At 51.8% G+C, this 18,932-nt stretch overlaps 6 protein-coding genes across 6 annotated transcripts; 1 reads left to right on the top strand and 5 right to left on the bottom strand.

Annotated features, from left to right (window-relative positions):
- Positions 1 to 846: 846 nt before the first annotated feature.
- Positions 847 to 3,218, top strand: HO173_005494 (uncharacterized protein; the record flags this gene model as incomplete). The annotated part of the gene is made up of 5 exons (XM_037307410.1): positions 847 to 1,058; positions 1,278 to 1,541; positions 1,592 to 2,939; positions 3,005 to 3,098; positions 3,157 to 3,218. The coding sequence occupies 5 exons, from the start codon at positions 847 to 849 to the stop codon at positions 3,216 to 3,218; spliced, it is 1,980 nt and encodes a 659-aa protein (XP_037165748.1).
- Positions 3,219 to 3,727: 509 nt separating this feature from the next.
- Positions 3,728 to 4,258, bottom strand: HO173_005493 (uncharacterized protein; the record flags this gene model as incomplete). The annotated part of the gene is made up of 1 exon (XM_037307409.1): positions 3,728 to 4,258. The coding sequence occupies one exon, from the start codon at positions 4,256 to 4,258 to the stop codon at positions 3,728 to 3,730; it is 531 nt and encodes a 176-aa protein (XP_037165747.1).
- A 537-nt stretch (positions 4,259 to 4,795) lies between these two features.
- On the bottom strand, positions 4,796 to 5,065 carry HO173_005492 (uncharacterized protein; the record flags this gene model as incomplete). Its single annotated transcript, XM_037307408.1, has 1 exon — positions 4,796 to 5,065. One exon carries the CDS (start codon positions 5,063 to 5,065, stop codon positions 4,796 to 4,798), a length of 270 nt encoding a protein of 89 aa, XP_037165746.1.
- A 4,149-nt stretch (positions 5,066 to 9,214) lies between these two features.
- Positions 9,215 to 9,837, bottom strand: HO173_005491 (uncharacterized protein; the record flags this gene model as incomplete). Its single annotated transcript, XM_037307407.1, has 2 exons — positions 9,215 to 9,644; positions 9,698 to 9,837. The coding sequence occupies 2 exons, from the start codon at positions 9,835 to 9,837 to the stop codon at positions 9,215 to 9,217; spliced, it is 570 nt and encodes a 189-aa protein (XP_037165745.1).
- Positions 9,838 to 10,089: 252 nt separating this feature from the next.
- HO173_005490 (uncharacterized protein) lies at positions 10,090 to 10,404 on the bottom strand (the record flags this gene model as incomplete). The annotated part of the gene is made up of 1 exon (XM_037307406.1): positions 10,090 to 10,404. One exon carries the CDS (start codon positions 10,402 to 10,404, stop codon positions 10,090 to 10,092), a length of 315 nt encoding a protein of 104 aa, XP_037165744.1.
- Positions 10,405 to 14,002: 3,598 nt separating this feature from the next.
- Positions 14,003 to 16,053, bottom strand: HO173_005489 (uncharacterized protein; the record flags this gene model as incomplete). The annotated part of the gene is made up of 4 exons (XM_037307405.1): positions 14,003 to 14,576; positions 14,650 to 15,248; positions 15,302 to 15,850; positions 15,952 to 16,053. The coding sequence occupies 4 exons, from the start codon at positions 16,051 to 16,053 to the stop codon at positions 14,003 to 14,005; spliced, it is 1,824 nt and encodes a 607-aa protein (XP_037165743.1).
- Positions 16,054 to 18,932: the final 2,879 nt, after the last annotated feature.

Below are 18,932 nucleotides of genomic sequence, written 5' to 3'. Positions count from 1 at the left end.
GCTGTCTGTTCCAGGTGGTATGGTGCATTATCGATGTCGAGGTCTGGAGCTTCTCAGCTGGGTGTGTGGTGAAACAGCGAGACAATCCAAACGCAAAACATCAACTCGGTCCAGCTCGACAAATGCCGTGGCGAAGAATATCCCTTTGAGCGCATGATTGCCATATCCTCAATCCACATTTTGGCATCCAGGGTCCGAGACATCTATCTGATTTGGACAAAGCATTGTTTGTCTTTGGCCCCTCGCGCTAATTCGAATTCGGGAGATCGGCATGGTCCGATATACGCGTGAGACCAAGCATCTACCGAACATCTCCCCGAATGATATGTCGAGATGAGGTTTTTGCTCTGTGAAGAGCTTCGTGGCTGATTGGCTATTCATTTTGGGCCCCTCGGACTTGGCGTAGACTAGGGTGCAGACTGACCTGCCTGAACAGGAAACTGGCTTTCTCGGTCTAACCCGTCCGTGACCTTATCAAGATGCTGCAGCCACACCACCAATTAATTATCAACAAAGGCGATTGTCAGCTCCTATCTAAAAAGAAACAGCGCATTTTCTTGAATTCCGATTTGCACATGATCGACGTCATAGAAAAAAGATTGAGCCAATGATTGTAACGACCACGCATGAGCATCACCAGCGGATGCGCTCGGTTGCAACCATGTTCTGTCATGTGTCTGCATCGAACGAGGAAGCTCAGCGACAATTGGGAGTTTCTCCGAAGGCGAAACCTAAAGCTAAGGGAGAATTTTGCCCCTCCCATGGCCGAGTATATGTATCCGGGTATGGTCGCCATTCTGCAGCTTACCCATCCCAAATTCCCTTTGATTGCTCCACGCCCTCAAGATGCATCTTCAAGTTCTCATTTGTTTCGGCGCCATTGCGCTTACTGCAACGGCCGCTCCTACTTCCACATCTCATGTCGTGCACGAGAAGCGACAATCGGAACCTCTCAACTGGGTAAAATTTTCGCGAGTTGATCCTTCGACTGTCCTACCCGTTCGCATCGGCTTGACGCAGAGCAACCTTGACAATGGCCCACGCCTGCTTGATGAAGTGTGAGCATGCCTCCTCTTATGTATCTTGCCCCTATGCTATCATGTCAACGATGGATGTCTTTGCTTGAGACCTTGTTTCATTCTGGGTTTCTCAGGCTTTTGTAGTATTTTATATTGTTAGCTTGCCAACTCAGATTATTCCATCGCGCAGCGTCCAAATCTTTTCACGTGAAACGCCCCAGGTCACTTATTTGACTTCTATGTTGACTGGAAGTTTAGTTCAAACCCAGCATCACATAGATATGGCCAGCATTACAACGTGGAAGAAATCCATGACATGTTCGCTCCGCAACCAAACACTGTCGAAACGGTGAGCGCATGGCTACAAGACTCCGGAATCGCAGCAAACCGCGTTTCTCGATCCGTCAACAAGCAATGGCTGCAATTCGATGCTACCACTTCCGAAGTAGAAGCGTTGATCAAGGCCGAGTATTACAACTATGCTCACTATGGCACTGGCAAAACCAATATTGGATGCGACGGGTAAGCAACCACCAGCCATACTTGCGAGATCCTGCGTTGACTAGAGATAGATACTCTCTCCCACACCATGTCCGGGAGCATGTAGATTACATCACTCCGGGCTTGAAGCTCTTGACCCCTTCGAGATCTAGGAAGGATCCGGAATTGCAAAAGCGAACTTTTGGTGTAACGAGCAAAAATCAGCACATCACTAAACCAAAGATGAAGGCGTTGCCCGAAACGCTCGCTTCAATCTTGGCGGCACCTCTAAGCTCTATTTGCGATGTGGCTGCAATCCCCTTGTGTATCAAGACTCTTTACAACATCACCACCCCGACCAAGAATGCCGCTGGCAATCAACTGGGAATCTTTGAGGACTTGGATGACATGTACAGTCAAACAGATCTGAATGATTTTTTCTTGACCCTTGCTCCCAATATCCCACAAGGAACCCATCCTACCCTTGACAGCGTTGATGGTGCAACTGCTCCAACCACTGTAACAGATGCCGGACCCGAGTCTGATTTGGACTTCCAAATTTCGTATCCGATCATTTACCCTCAAAACTCTATTCTTTTCCAGACCGACGACGACGTCTATGAGGCCAACTATACTTACGAGGGGTTCCTCAACAACTTCCTTGATGCAATTGATGGCTCCTACTGCACCTACTCGGCCTTTAACGAGACCGGAAACAGCGTTCTCGATCCTCCGTACCCCGACCCTCAACCTGGTGGCTTCAAGGGCTCGCTCGAATGCGGCGTCTACAAGCCAACCAATGTCATCTCTATATCGTACGGTGGCCAGGAAGCCGATCTACCGGCGTCCTACCAGCAACGCCAATGCAACGAATTTATGAAACTCGGCATGCAGGGAATCTCTCTCGTCGTCGCTTCCGGCGATTCCGGCGTAGCGGGTCCAGCTGGTGACGACAGTGCTGACGGCTGTCTTGGTCCCACCGGCAACATCTTCTCCCCTGACTTCCCGGCCACTTGCCCATATCTTACAACCGCCGGTGCGACGTTCCTGCCTCCAGGCGGTGACGTGACCAAAGACCAAGAAGTTGCCGTCACGCGTTTCCCATCTGGCGGCGGCTTCTCCAACATCTACGCCATCCCCAGCTACCAAGCCAGTGCTGTGGCGACTTACTTTTCGACCGCTGGGACTCAGTATCCGTACTACTCAAGCACCAACAACAACAGCTTCGGCGCCAACGGAGGCATCTACAACAAAAATGGACGGGGCTACCCAGACGTTTCTGCCATCGGTGACAACGTTGTCATCTTCAATATGGGCGCTGCAACGCTTATTGGTGGTACATCGGCTGCAGCGCCGACTTTTGCCTCCATTCTGAATCGAATCAATGAGGAAAGGATTGCCGTAGGAAAGAAGACCATTGGATTCGTCAACCCGACACTAGTGAGTGGCCCCCCAGCCATTGAGTGTTAGATGTCCGGCCACTTCCTTGCTGACTGCGCCTCAAGTACTCCAACCCTCAGGTCCTCCATGACATCACCAACGGCAGCAACCCTGGCTGTGGGACTCAAGGGTTTGCGGTCGCCAAGGGATGGGATCCCGGTAAGTGCTCCTGCGCGCCTAGCTTTGACGGTGATACTGACAAGACTACCCGTACTAGTCACTGGTTTGGGCACGCCGAATTATCCTGCGATGTTGAGTTTGTTCATGAGTATGCCATGAGATATGGAAATGGTGACCGCTTCAAATACTTAACTCTTAGGCTTTTGGAGATCTTTTCGGTATGAAAGAATATTTGTCTGTTAGTACTATCTTCGACTTTGCCGCATGCTTCCTTTATCCTTGTATCGCTGAAGACACTCGTACTCAATCCACTACCGCACAAGTATTTCCCCAATACAATCCAATCCTATCCCATTCCATCTCCTCGCCCTCAATCCACAACCCTCACACCCCCACTCTCAACCTCCTAAACCTCCAACCCCCCACCCTCCTCACCCACAAACCCCCTCCTACCCCCCCCCTCTCCAACCTCCCGATCAAAAACATGATCCTCATAACTCGGAGGAGCGTCTCCGAACCCACTCTCCCTCCCTCGCAAACCCTGATCCGGCCTCATCCGACGCTCTGACAACCCATCTCCGTACACAGGCGCAGGCGGCGCCTCGATCTCGTACCGCGGTCGCGTGGACTGACGTCGAGGACGACGTTCGTGGCGAAGGATATCGCTATCATATTCGTACGGATACGAGTGCGGTGGGGGTAGGGAGGAGCGCCGTGGGAGCTGGTGCGGGGGGAAGTGCGGTGGGGAGATGGAAGCCTCGCCGTCGTCGTCGTCGTCGTCCATCTTCATCGTACGACGCCTCCCGTTGCAGAGCGCCACGTTGCGGAGATGATCGATACGGCAATCTGGGAATCTCGCCATCGTGGCCGTACTGATATTCCAGCCGCAGACGTTGTGGCCGCTGCCGCTGGCGCTGAGATCGTACGCCGGGGAACCGCGCTACGTCTTCGTCGTGTCCGTACTCGTAGTCCACGGGCAGGGACTCGCGTCGTGGACGCTGAGCGACCTGGCGTCTGTAACTGGGAACTTCGTCACCGTGCTCGCTCGAGTACTCCAGCTGCAGGGGCTGACGTCGCGGGACTTGGACTTGGCGCCCGGAGAGCTGTTGTTGTGATACGGGTCGTGCTGGCAGGGGAGCTTCGTGCGGGTAGTCGGTGATGGAGACGTCGTTGGCGAGGCAGGAGAGTGTGGCGCCCATTGTTGGTGGAGGGTTGTGCGGTTGCTGGGTTGGGTTGTGGGCGTGGTGGATTGGTGGATGATATGTGGTGATGGGTAGAAGAGTATGGCGTATGAAAGGGAGCTATGAGTGGTCAGAGCAGGTTGTTGTGTGAAAGAGGTGAGAGCTGGGTGTTGAGTTGCTTTCATTGGCATCAACACTACTGATTGTGCCAGCATGCATTTCGGTTCGGCGCCGGAAACAGTCGAGGCTGATGCAAGAGTGAAGCAGCGAAAGTGGTGCGGATGGCTACTATTGCTTTTATCCGCCCAGGTGCCGCGAGGCCTGCTTGGTATCCGCACGCGGATTTCTGCCGTGCCCACCACTTGACATGACACCTGGATCGAAACACCGTGAATTGCTTGTGAAGCACCCAGCGATATCGCCTTGAGTGCAGGATAACAATCTAACTCATAACCCACGACGAAATCAAACTCACATCCTCAAGACCGCCGCCATCCCCCCCCAACAAACGCCAGGCGCATCTCTCACACATTTCCAACCCAACCCCCCACTCTCTCAACTCCACCCTCTATCCTCACAGTACTCCTGCAATCCATGCGCCGTAGAAAGCTTGCTCCTCGCCGTCAGCCGGTCGTACGCATCCTCATACCTGTCCGCCGCGACATCCTGCTCGTATTGCTGCCGATGTTCTCGGTATTCGGGTCCAGGTTTGTATCCGTCTACGTTGGCGATGCGGTGGCTGCGGTAACGGCGGTGAGGGGGTTGGGCGGGTCGGAAGTATTCGTCGTAGTAGTTTGCGGAGGGGCGGGACTGGGCGCAGCCCATTGTTGTTGAGTGGAGTGGAGTGTAGTGGTGGAGAGCACAGATTAAGGGGTGGTGGGTTAGGTGGGAGAATGAGTTGGCTCTGGTGCTCGGGAGGGGATATAATGACGAGATCCGAGGGAGAGGTGTTGTGGTGGCATGTGGATGTGGTGTGTTATGACTTTCCATGTGACATTATACAATGGTGTTCTCTGTGTGGTCCACCGCTCGCTGTGTCTTCGTTCACCGCGCTTCCAGTCATTGTTCGCGAACCACAAAGCAGTGTTATGTGGACACAAAGAACAGCCTCCACTCAGCGCAATGTATCGAGCCCTACGCACTCGGTCTCTGCAGTGGAGGCGTCAAGCTAACACTTCCACGATGGGGTTCCTCTTTGGTTGGTGGTATCAAGGCGTGCACCGCTGGCCTTGTTGTCTCTGCTCCCAAACTGATTTGTTTGGACTTACTGGTGGCGCGGAATCACATTGGCTGTGCATTGAAGTCGCTCGGTCAAGAGACTTGACACGCCGATATTGCCTTCTCTTGACCAAACACTGAGGCTTTGGGTTGCTTCAGAAGAAGCCCATCTGGTATCAGAACGAAAGCTTTTGCGGAAATGATAGAAGAAGGACAGGGACGGAGATGAGTTACCGGAACCCCAAAAATAGTTTCGCCGCAGCCATGCCAATTCTCAATCTCGGTTTTATTTGAAACAAGAAATCCAGCCTTGAAACATTTTGCCATGCGGCCAACCGAGTCTGGTAACCTCTAGGAATGCTTGCCTACCTTTAGTACACACATCTCAACATCTCATTTTCTTTATCAGTGCGATCCTCCCACAACCGCTGCTCCGTCCCCTCGAAATGTGTTGGCTCGTTCTGATCTTCTACCGCCACCGCCACACCAGAATGCATTGCCTTATCCTTACGCCTGTTAGCCCACACATGGTATCAAAACACCACTCCTGCGACCCCGGCCGCGGCAGCCTGGGTCGCCAACAGTGTGATCTTAGCCGGAATGTACCACGGCGCATCTCTGGCTTGGAAAGTCTGCAGCCCAATACCATTCCCTACGCTAAAATTACCCGATACAAGGCTCATGGCAACCACTCTCTGTCGCGCAACGTTGGATGCAGTCCACTGATATATGACGATCAGTGAGGGAGTGATGGCGTTGACGAGATAGACGCCTGTGAGCTGCGCGTAGCGAAGAAGAGGAGTGCGCCGCCGAAGATGCCGGGTATACAGCAGAAGACGAGCCAGGCCCAGCGATGCGAGGTGTAGCGGATGTCGTAACCAACGGTGAGGGTGCTGGGGATAGAGACAAAACCGGAGGGTCTGCCGAGTAGAGCAGATTTGGGCCAGGAGAAGCCGATGGTTTATATAAGGGTTGCGGAGCACGTTGTTAGTACGCCGCTTGAGATTGAGATCTAAGCCGCAAGGTAAATCAGCAATGAGATATCTTCGGAAACCAATAACGCATACCAGGATAGTCAGCAACGTCATGAACCACAGTTGCCCATCAAGCACGACTTCAAGTCCCTGCCTAGCCTTGAATCCTCTATTTCGAATCCTAGTCCGATTAACCGCCACATGCCTCAACAACACCACCTTCTCCCCCTCCCCCAAAACCGCGCCTGCATCGAACCGGACCCCCACCGTCACTGCAATTACCACAGTCACCACCCCCAAGACCGCAAATATGATGCGCCAGCCCTCCAATCCCTCCTTCGTTTCGTCTTTGACCTGCTGAAATGCATACAACAGCATACCACCGGTGATCTGCCCCAGCCCGAGTCCTGCAAACCAGATGCTGAAGCGTGGCGCTTGTTCGGACTTGGTGTACCATCGGCTGCTGCTGAGCATCGGCGAGGGCGCGATGGCGGCTTCAAAGATGCCGAGGAAAAGGTTGTAGGTTTTGATGGTGAAGAGATTAATGACAAGGCGTACAGATGAAATTAAAGAGCACGGGAGGGTGCGATGGCGGCTTCGAAACCCAAGGAAGATGCGTTGGCAAAATTTGATGGTGAAGAGATTGAATGATAAGGCGTACAGATGGCAAGTCAATGCCCATGAATTTCCACACGCGGGTTAGAATCGAAGATTCCTAATGGCATGTGACCATCTTTACAACGCCCTGTACTGCAAGGTAGATGATGCCCGGTCCCAAGCATTCCGTTGAATTTTCTCCCCATCGATTGCCCTCGTCTTTCTACCCTCGCCCACTTTCCTCCCATAGAAACATGGAAACCCGCTATCACCTTTTTTCGATGTTGTAACTCGATTTCTTTCCAGATTAGTTAATTCCGACCAAGCAATCTGTCCTGCAAGCCGATCGAACGGACCAAAATCCGAACACACATCGAGCGAGTCAAGAGCATCATCACGCTCCGAACCTGCCGTCATTGAGGGTTCATGTGGGGAAGCTAGCTGAACAAGGCGAGCCGAGTAGAGTGTGTGATATCTGATTTTGCTGTTTGTAATCTCTGTGACATGATTGGAGGATTTTTGCGAAAGGCGGGACGGGTTTGAAATGTGGGTCTTTCTTTCACGACAGGGTCCTCGAAGTCTCTGTTCTGTTCTGCTGAGACCTGCTTAGTAGTCTGTGATCCATCGTTCCAGTGGATAGTGGTAGGATGATACATCTCGCACAGGGTACTCGCTTGCCTGGACGAATAAACTCAGATGATGCGGTTGCCTTAGAGAACGGGAAGCTGTCGATGAAGAAAGATTGCTGAACAACTCGGAAAGACTTTTGAAAAACTGGAGAGTACTCTGGTAGCCGCGGACTCCTTTACAAGAATGTGACGAGGCATAGTGAATTCGACGATGACCTAAGTTTCGAAATCATCGTACAAGTCACTTGCAACTTCACGGCCCAAGAAGAGTCCGTGTCTGGCAGTCAGCCTCGGCCAGACCAACCAGGTTCGTCGTCGAAAGGCGAGGTACTTCAGAACTGTCGAATCTTATTGAAATCAATTTAATTCTTGCTGACCTCCTGAGACCCAGTGAATCATTGAGAGCAAGCAATGACACATGAACGCAGCTTACTGAAGCTGTCATGTCATTCCTGCTGCACTACACTTCACTCCTCGACACTCCTCGACATCTATAGCCCACAATAGCACAACCATTGACCTCTTCTTAATCATCCCCCCTCCCTCCCTCCCCCCTCACCACCTCCACCTCCATCAAGGTTCATTCGACTATGACTAAACTGGAGGAATACCGCATCACCGGTCCCTCCCCGCCTCCCCTCAACAGCAACCTGTCAACTTGAACAAACCCAGACATCCAAATAGACCTACGACATGGCTTCAAACCCAGCCTCGTTTACTATCAGCGCCCTACACATCTCCTTCCAAACGACCCCAAGCTCACGATATTTTCCTGTCTTACCTCGCCCATCTCACACTCCTTTGCAAAGCGCAGCAACGCATCGTACTCGAATCCCGCCTCACAATCCTCCACTCCACCGCACCCAGCCCTCCTCCCGTCGCCTTCCCGACCACCGCATTTTCATTGGTACAGAAGAGATGGCCTACTCCAGAAGGCCAAGCGAACATTCGCCCACCTCTTCGCTGAAAACACTTATCGCTATTACGGCTGTGTGACCGTGCTGCCTGTGATGAGACTCAGGTGTGAGGTGACGATGCTGGCTGAGAATTGTGGAGGGCGGGGAGCTGGGGAGCGGTGTGGAGGAATGGGATTGTGGTTAGGAGGGAGGAGAAACGGGGGCTAGGGGTAGAGAATGGAGAGGCTGTGGGGCTTACTGGGCTGGAAAAAGGAGGGCGGTGTTCGTCGCGGTTGGAGAGGTGGAGGGTTGAGAGAAAAGCAGGCTGGGATGGTGGGAATGTTGTCGGACAGATCGTGGGACATGCAGTGGTTATTGTGGAGGCTTTTGGAGTCAGGCATTGATCTCATAACCTAATAGCTGCTAAAGATGCAAGACTTGCGTCAATCCATGTCCGATCTAGCCAGATAGCACTACCATATTCATTATCTCATTGTGCTGTAGCTCGTGCGTGCTTTGGAACGGCACAACAGCTGGATTCTCCTTGGCGCCTTGACAAGTCCAAGCGTGCCCATACTCCGCGCAAAGCAACCTGTGACTTGACCCTCCGAGTTTTGTGCCTAGCGATGCCGAGCATGAAATTCCAAACACGTACCGATTTCATATTTCCCAACCGCCTTCTTCTGCACCCTCTTCTTCCCCGGCCCCCGCGCTCTGCTCGAATTCTCTCCTCACCAAATCGTCGCTGAAAGTGAAAGTATTGAGAGTGAATGGCAGTAGAGCAGTCTCCGTATAGACTTGTCTGCAGACACGTAAAAGGCCGAGGTGGTAATCAGTGATGGAAGGCTTGGTCCTGGGGAAAGAATCGGCCGTGGAATGATAGGGAACGTCCGCACCGGTGACGATAGTGGCCGTACTGTGCTGATCGGGGTCCCTGGGGTTGTAAGTTTTTTCTGGCTTCTCCAATTCGACTTTGGAATCACTGTGGGCAATCCACAACTGCTTCCCGCCGAGCACGAGCCCGTAGATTCGGACGCGGGTTTCGGGAGGGAGGCGAAAGAGAGGGGAGGCGGCATAGTTGCGGCTCATACTACTACTGGTCAGCAATGACTCGAGTGAGAGTTAGAAAGAGGGGCAACAAACGTTTCTTTTTGGGGAGCTGATACGTCACGTTTATACGGTTTGAATAGGTCGGTTTCGAGCTTTTGAAATCGTCGGGCCTCCGTTTCTTCAAAGTCTATATTTTTTGTCGTTGGGTGCCATTCTTTAATCGTACACACCATGGCTGCTGTAGTGGCGTCAATGTAGGATGAGGGAACAGCCGCTACTGCTCAAGGGTGGCATACAACGTTGAAACTGCCGAGATGGTAAGGACCGAATTCAAATTGACTCGTTACAAAGCTCTGATGTTGGCTTTTATCGGCGTTTCCAAGCTGCTGTGTGAATTGACTAGTAAGTAATATATGGAAATGTAACGACAGACCAAACGCGGGTGTTGAAAAGGTGACAGGCCTTTCCATTGCGCTTGCCTCAACTCACGCCAGCCGGAAATCCTGTAGATCGACCCCGCGTTCTTTTGATGCCTCCGGGCTCATCCTTGGGTCGTATCCGACCTTTACTTTACCAATGTCGACATTCGAAAAGAAATTGACTACGTTATCATAAGGATGACCCACCAGACACCATCCCGGTGGTATAGGTATATCGTCAAGCCGAGGATGATCAAGTCGAACTTTACCAGTCATGTCGTTCACCGACACCACGTAGACCTGGTATGCTCGTGGGCAATAACGCATCACGCGCCCCCAGTCACTCGGCATGGGACCAAGAAAGGCCGCGCCGTCCATCATTCCATGCATGTAGCACTCACCCACCACTTTGTAACTGTCAAGCCCATCCGGTCGCCAAGACTAAAGGAGTGCGGCATCCGGGAAGGACGCAGATGTGATCTCCGGCTTTGATGGTGCTTGGTGCTAAGCCCGATGTAGCCATCTGTGGTGATGAAAAACACCCGTTCCTGGACCGCTCGAACTACATACCCTGTAAACCATCGATAAGGGGTAGGTCTCTTGGACTCCATCACTCTGAGCAGGTAGTCCTTGCTCTTCTTGAAGTCTGGGTATCCTTGCGGCAGGGAAAGACTAGATTCAGAGAATTGGTCGCAACATAGTGTGCGACAAAGGGCCTCGATCATGCTAACCCCAGCTATGTAGTTGTTTTACTTCAGCTTCGGTTTCAAAAGCTGCTGGAATGACAATGCTGTGCCGGCTTGTGGCGACACGCCCAGGTCATCCCAGAATAGGATCGCCTCGATAGTGCCAAGTTGTTCCTGCGCGACAACCGGTCGCTATCATGACACTTTCATTTTGGACAACAGCATGTGCCTTAGACCCTGAAGGAGCCCCGAAATCCCGGAGTCTTGTGCATTTCCTGCTCCTGGTGAAGTCTGGAAACCAAGACGGAAGAGCTTCAACGTTGATTTCGCCCAATTTGCATTGAGAAAAAGTCTCAACCCCTGTGTCAAATTCAGATCAAGTACAATGAGCCCTTTGTAGACCTCACTTGTACTTTTCGAGTAATCGGGCTCAAGACCAGACCGATCAGAGATACGTATTAAGCTCAGATTTGCATAAACTCTGTCCCTGTCATCGGAGTACTGAAATCCGCTGGTTTGTTCCAGAAGATCATGCCAATTGCGCAGTGTTCCATCATAGTTGATGATGATGTGGAACACCCGTTCTATGCCAGAGAGGAGTTCGCTTGCTTTGCGTGTAGGTTTGACGTGCAAGCAGAGAATCGCACTACGAAAGCTGGCCCATGATAGACTATCGTAACCACAACGGATCCCAGCTCCATTTCTGGCCAGACGAATCTCCTGCCAAATCCAGAGACGTGTGAACCAGGCACGGTCTAGTAGATGTGCTATTGAATTAATGATGTCCTGGTTGCGCGCAAAGGAAGTGGTTCCTTGGTCCACTGGTGATAATCTTCTCCTGACAACGGGGTAATACCCTGTGTTGTCCAATTGACTTCAATTTCAGATCCCCGATCGGTCAATGCCCCAATTGCTAGCGCGCTTCCATCACGTCCGGGACCTAGCCAAACAATGACCACTCTAGCCTTGGAGTATACGCCAGTCATCCTAGCGACTTGGTGGCCCCTCTCGGAGATATTCTGCCGGTCAACACAGATGGCGTCAATCCACAGAACGCGTGACCTGCCACCATCATACCGTAGGTACTGCAACGCTTCTGCACGGTTCTGTGTCACAGCAAGCCTGCCTGCTGCCTCCGTCCACTCCGTCAATCCGTAGGTCAACAGGATTCTCTGTGGAACCCCACGTGTAGGGAAGCGCCTCGTACGTCGGGATTTGACTACCTGACAATACCATGGTCTCAAGCTTGATGTGGATTTCTGTTCCGGAAATTCCATGCAGCAGAATTATGAGCCTTATCTCCGAAGCTTCTTTGTTGAGAGGTGTGTATTTGTAGCGATTACCAGTGGACCGGGGAGTAGTCCGGGGGGAAGGACTTCTAGATAAGTCTCATCGATTGCAGCTAATTAGGGCCCTCATTTCGGCCGCGGTGGGCTTCCTAGCCTTGGCCTTTGGGGCAGGTTGCTGGACTCCCATAATTTGGCTGAGCTTATGCCCAGGCCCATCGGTCTTCCTTCGAACGAGTAACGACGCCTGTAGTGAAGAATTTGGACGGTAAAGACGATGTTTTGTTGGCGAAAACAAGGCTGAAGGTAGGGTACGGCCGAGATTGATCTGGGAGCCAGTAAGTCGCTTTACGAGGTGCAGCCATACGGCAGTAGCTTCTCGCAAAGTCTATACAGACTACTGAATTTTCAATTCAAGATGGCAGTGGAAGGATGGAAGGCAAATACGATGGAGAAAGAGCGAACGAAGCCCCACCAACTCCGCGAAGCTGCGATACGCAAGCAGCTAGACCCTTTCTAGCCCTAGCGTCGTCGTCTCCTGAAAGACATTCTCGACACACCCGCCTTCTAAGTCGCTTTTCACCCCTCATCTCTGTGAACTGGAGGTCCCATCCCGAAGTCAATACTACTTCTGTGGGTGCGCCAAATAAGCTATTGCGGAGTACAGTGTAACCACTAGCTAGTATACAATGGCAGAAATCCGATTTGCCCCCTAAAGTAGCCAATACTTTCTAGCAGGAGCCTCGTACTAGTACTCCTCCTCTATTCACCCTCGCCCAAGAGATGCCTCCTCTCCCAAGCTCCGACGGCGCTCGTTCCTCAATGATTCCGTTTCGAAACTCATCACCCTCTGCGCAATACCTTGCGGTCCGTTGCGCACAACCTCGTAGAAGTTTGTTGTGCCTAGTTATGAGAGAGACGCGGGATGTAAAAAAAAGGTACAACCATGGCTTATGATTCGCCCTTCCCACTTTCAGAATTTTTGGCTAGTATATGTGTGTAGGATGACTATGTACCTATCTATCTATCTATCTATTTATATATACAGATATACAAATATACAAACGCCTTCCTTCCTTACTTACTTTACCCCCAACCCGATATCCCCGGCCACCACCACCGCCAAGGAAACCGTCTCCTTCACAGTCGCGAATACGAGCCTCCCACCGTGCTGTGCTGTGCTGTGCCGAGTCTGCCCCACCCCACCCCACCCCTTCCCAGCCCCATCCTTCGTATCCGAGCCCCGTCGTCCCTCCGTCCGCGCGCTGGACGTGGCGAGTGATATGGTAGTGGCTATGTACGTACAATGGAACGGCTAGATGTTCTTGTGCTTGGTATTCTAGGGGATGGGTTGTTAAATTTGGAGGTAAGTACCATGTAAACATGTATACACGTACCACCCATGCCAAGGCAAGCACATAAGGCTGACGGCGGGGAAAAAATTCCATCGGCGTGATTTGGAGGCTTGGCCCCCGCGCTGACGTGTGCGTCATTGTGCATCGCGCCACGTTGGGGGTTCAAGTGGAGGGAGAGGGGGTTGGTCATTGGTCTTGTGATCGGTCTACCGTTTTTGGCCCTCGCTGCGGATCGATCGATGGATGGATGGGTCTGGGATGGGTGGGTCGAGGAAGAGAGGGGTTGTGTACCGGGGTGGAATGCGAAGGTGCTGCGGACGGGTATGCGGTGTGTGGGAAGTGGGGTGGGGGAGGGGGACGGGTAGAAGGTTTTCTGTCGAATCGGTTGTCATTTATTCGCTGCGGCGGGGAAGGTTGGCAGAATGCGGCAGGGAGATTTGTTAATCAGTGCAGGCGAGAGAGGGAAAGTGCGGTGGGATTGGGTGGATGAAAGGGGCAAGATATTTGTAATATTACATTGAACAGGGATGGGATTGCGCAAGGCTTTGAGATAAGCACGCATGAATCCTCCGAAGGCTCGAGCCACACGTCCATCTTTCCGTCAATTCCCCGCAAAGACTTCTCGAGTCGGACTTATTAATTCGGATCCCTTTTACATAGGACCTGAGCCCATACCGTAGCCGTAGTCATGGTGTTGTGGGCCCGTGTACCCATGGTGCTCTGGGACCGTAGAGTCACAAAGCATCCCATGTTGGACTGGGATCGGCCACCACCCTTCGTCGCTCATAGGAGGCAGATTGTGCCTGTAGGCTTGCGGATACATCACTTCCGGCTGCCAATGATTCCAATGTTGACCGTCTTCTGGGGTTTTCGCCATGCCTGTGTGGTCGTTCGGACTGCTACTGCCATTATCCGACACTGTGAACTGTGAATGCTTGACTTTGCGAAGCTGCGTCATCTTGTCAAGTTCCTCGGCTAGGAGTTGGAGAAGGCTTCTGCTTCTCTCCGTGCTGCTCAGGTGGGGAGTAGCTTCGAAGACATGGTCTAGGACCTGGTTGATGCGATCGGCGTAGCGGGTAGAGGGTTCGCGATAGACTTCCATGAGGAGATAGATAGATCCCTGGTATTGCTGGTATGCTCTGGCGTACCAGGCCCAGGGTGCGAGGTCCGGGTCGGTGTCGAGGGCGACGGCGCATTCGCATACTGCAAGGCAAGATTCGACGAGTCTATAGATTATAAGTAAGCCTCGGAACGTTGGAGAAGTTGCTGCTGGCTCTGTGGGAAGGGAGATAGGCGTACGTTTCTCGGATGTTCATCTGCAATTCACTCTTAACGTCCATTTGCCAATGTTGATGTAATAGCATCGCATCGAATCTCGCGGTAAAGAGCCGCCCAACAAGTTTGGCGCAGCGCTGGATGGGTATGGCTTTGTCGAGATGATGAAGGTATTTGCGCTCGATGCGAGCTTCCTGCTCACCAACCTTCTTCCGGGCGGTCTTGAGATCAGTCTGGCCATTTTCTATTGCCAACCGCTGTGCGTAGATGAGTCTGATCACTATGCAGCATTCATATTGTATGATAGAAAAAGTCGCGTCTGTCCACCCAGACGTAGGGACTGACTTATTGTCTGGCCAGTCGAGAGCGTCATCGTTGATGTTCAACGGCAGTGTCGTATCGAAGCTACCATCGCGGATTACTGGTTGAGGTCCTTGAGCCTCGGTAGTGAGGAGGTCGAGAAAGCAAATCTGGTGCCAAAGCAGTCTGCGTACTTGACCTTCGACGGGATCCATGCTTGGACCGCTAGAATCGCGATTGAGACCAGCACTCATTGCAAGGCGGATGAGCGTTCCGACGTAGACGGTATGCGACCTTGAGATTTCTGCACGATATTGAGGGATCTGTCGTACGTTAGACAAGTGCATTGCTCTTGACCGAAGAAATTAGAGCTTACTAGGTAGACCGTGAAAGCCTGAAGAGTCTGTACGTTGACAGAGCTCATGGCATTGGCATCGGTCAAAGCCCTCTCGGTCGCAATTTTGAGCCTGCCGACAAGCGTCTGTTGCGTGACGCCCAATACCTCCTCGGCTTGCATAGATGGTAGACTGACTGCGGCGGCCAGACACATTGCGAGAAGAAGGGCTTTGAAAGATACGGGAGCAGCGTCAATGACCTGACTATGCAGCAAGTACTTGCGACAATCTCTTTCAAAAGAGGGCTTGTGAATGATGTGAGCAAGAGAGTCCACGGCAGACCAATATTGGTAGTAAAGTAGAGTGAGCTCATCGCCAGTTGGGAGCTCAAGCCCGGGTTGAGGGAGAAAGGACTGTGATGCGGTGGTCAGAAAGCCAGATGAAGGCTCGAGGGGTAGAACCCGTTTGACCAGAGCAAAAGCTGATGCGGCCCCCAGGTGGGTTGGACGCTGAACCATGGGTGCGCCATAGGCAGTCTGGGGGGTGTATGGGCGCGCGGTATGATCTGTGTCAGATAGAAGAGCATCAAGCTACAGAGAATAATGTTAGCTCTGAGTTGTGGGTGCTCTCCGGGTGTCACAGGTACCACCGAAGAAGGTTGCGCCCGAGAGAGGAATGAAAAGGTACTCACCTGACTGGCGACATGAGGCCTGAAGAAGCCTCCGATTTTTTCCGTGATGCTAAGTCTCCCAACCTGTATGGCCACATCTAAAGGCTCGTCATCTGCATCCATGTCGTAAAGTCCATGGTGCTTGGCAAGCGCGTCTGAGTCACAGCCAAGGCGGTGGTGAGTAGACGGAGAAGTTTGGACAAGACCGGTATGTTGGTTGGATTCGTATGATGGAAAAGCTCGGCCGCCACCTTGGGCCGGACTCTGGGCACTGCCTTCCCCATTGGCGTTATTTGGCGCACCGGACGGCCAGTCAGGGAAGGCAAGATACACGCAGTCCCTGCAGAATCTGTTGCAATTCTGGCACGGCCGTGATCTATTGCATCGCATTTTCCGGCGACGACATTCCAGACATGATCTTATAGCCCTTCCTCTACGGTAGCCTTGGTTTTCTTCGGCGCGGGGACTGGTCGGGGTCGCCGGGACCGCAGGGCGAGCCCTGGGGGCGGGCTTTGTCAAGGACATGGTATTGCCAGGATACACACGGATGTCCGATCAATCATAAGAAGTCGTTGGAGTTTAATATGAAGACCTACGTCTCAGACCTGAGGTAAAGAGGGTATTATGAAATCCGCAAGCTGAACCTTTTCGAGAAGGCTGCGTCGCTTCAGACTTTCATGTACGTCAGGCTTACGCTTGGCCTAATCAAAATTAGGTATTCACCCAGTGCTGTATCATCCTCGGTATGTTCAGGTACCAATCAGCCTTCTTTCCCACATGGATCGATTTACCCCCTATTATACCCTGCGTGCATAGGGGACCATAGGGGTGCAGGACTGTTGCTCGTGACTCTCCGGAGCAGTCGAGCCGAGACGTAGGGTTGTCCAGTCGGAGAATTCCATTATGCATGGGCGTTCAGGGATGAGTGATATGCTCGTATCCCGCGAGGACTTCATATCCAATCACTGGGCTGCTCATCAGGAAGATCCCGTGTTTTTTTTTTTTTTTTTTTTTAATCTCTCTCGGCACCAGAAAGTACCTTAGAAGTGGCGAGGGGATATTCATTTCCCTCCACGTTAGAGTCTGCCACGTATAGCGGTCTGCATTTGACGATGAATGAGAGATATTTGAATCATGGGTCATCTTCGCGCAGATGGAAAGATATTTGATTGGAGAGCAAGCCTGTCAATTATGCATTATGCATGATGAAGAAGAAGGAGGGTGACCGGAGAAGTGACCTTCTTTGCTGCTTCGGCATCTCGGAGTTCGGATAAGGCTGACTCTTGGCTTCCACTATGATTCTGATAAGGTAAGCTCCCGCCTAAGCGAGGCTTAGCGCACCTATCATTCTTCAAGCCGGAGGAAAGCGAAAGGATTTTCTATTTCTCCCCGGCACCCGTTACAAATCCTTCACCGCTCGCCTTCTTTTCAATCTAATCTCTTCACAGTAAACAGAAATCAGAGATCAGATTATAGACGCCTTGAAAACATCGTATTCGTTCCCCTTTTTCAAAGAGAGCAAATCCAAATTCGAATTCACCTTCAGTCATAATCATCGCTCAGCTGTCTAAGTACTCTTCAGCCTGTACGCCAGTGAAGTCCTTCGTGGGACAAATTCATTGCTGCCTTGTCTGCCTTTTGCTACAACACCTTCAATCAGCTGTGAACCTGTGAAGAACAGCTGGAGAGTCCCAAGGCATCTCTGCCAATCGCAACCGATCGCAAGGGAGATCTTGCGTTGATAGGGAGCGCCGACGTGCATGCTTGGGAGTTACGTGTTCTTCTTACCCGGGCGAGTCAACGGAGGAGCCAATCGCATCTCTGCGCTCTGGCGTTTAACTTATATCCGCACCAATGAAGGGCCAAAACCCCCTCGCTGTGCCACATGCGTCGTGCATCGGGGGTGACCGCTCTTTGATGCTGGTGATGCATTGAGTTCATGCATGTGCCCGGGACTTGCATGTGAGGCTGAGAGTTGTTCTAGAACGATTGATTCATTCCTTCGAGCCGCCTCCGATGCATGTTTATGTCATGCGTCTTTGCTCATCGTTCGCTGCAGATGATGGGGAAATGGAAAGTGTATCTTCTGCCTCGGTGCCTAAAGAGCTATCTTGTCCTCAACTTTGAGGGCTGGTTATGCCCCCGAATTATTTTTCGACAAGAACTTCGAAAAAAGTGTGTGAGGGATGGGGTAATAGGTAGCAAGAAATAGTAAGACTTCACAGCTCGGAGTCAGCCGAGGTGGGCCAAACATTTCTATCGCGATCAACTCCTCAGACGTGCTCGCTAAGCCTCTTCAGGTTACCCTAGCTCTGACCCTGGCTGACTGGCTGAACGTCTGAGCGCAGAATTTCCAAAATACATTACAGAGTATCCTCAGATTCAACAACGATGTCGTTGTATTTTACGATCGGAGAATGGCTTTGGAGTCAGATATTCGCATTGATTCAGATGATGCTTATGTTTTGACGAAAACACTGCGTTCCAATAGACGACTCCCATGTTAAATAACTTTCCATACGCAAATCAGAGGACCATGTTTACTGCGAAGATTGCCACAAATCTTCAGTAACCTTGGATGTGGAATCTGATTTCAACAATCAAAATTCGTGTCGAGCGAATAGATACGTAGTGAGTTCTTAACGCAAATGCAGGTGTGGATTCAGAAGACTGTCTGTCAAGCATTAGGCATCGCCGACTCCCTCTACCGTGTATCCAGCCTTAGCCGGCTTGGCGTCCAGGCTTCACACCCCTTTCGGACACACAGGTAGAGTAAACAGATATCCATCGCCACCACTACCATCACGACTGCCTGTCCCGCAGTATAACGGACACCATCATTATCACTACCATCATGGCCAAACTGTGTCATCTACGAGACTGGAGTCGTGGAAGCCTGCGCTCCTCATCGCATCCACCGATTGCCACTATACATGTGCTTTGTCTTACAGCCCTGTCCTCGTCACCTCCCCATTGTTCCCAGGGGGTATATCATCCTCCTC

The sequence above is a fragment of the Letharia columbiana genome (genome assembly GCF_014066305.1).
Source record: "Letharia columbiana isolate WasteWater2 chromosome Unknown Sc0000015_s0, whole genome shotgun sequence".
Lineage (NCBI taxonomy): Eukaryota > Fungi > Ascomycota > Lecanoromycetes > Lecanorales > Parmeliaceae > Letharia > Letharia columbiana.
The sequence above is the reverse complement of the archived record's forward strand: the minus strand, read 5'-3'. Positions and strand labels throughout refer to the sequence as shown.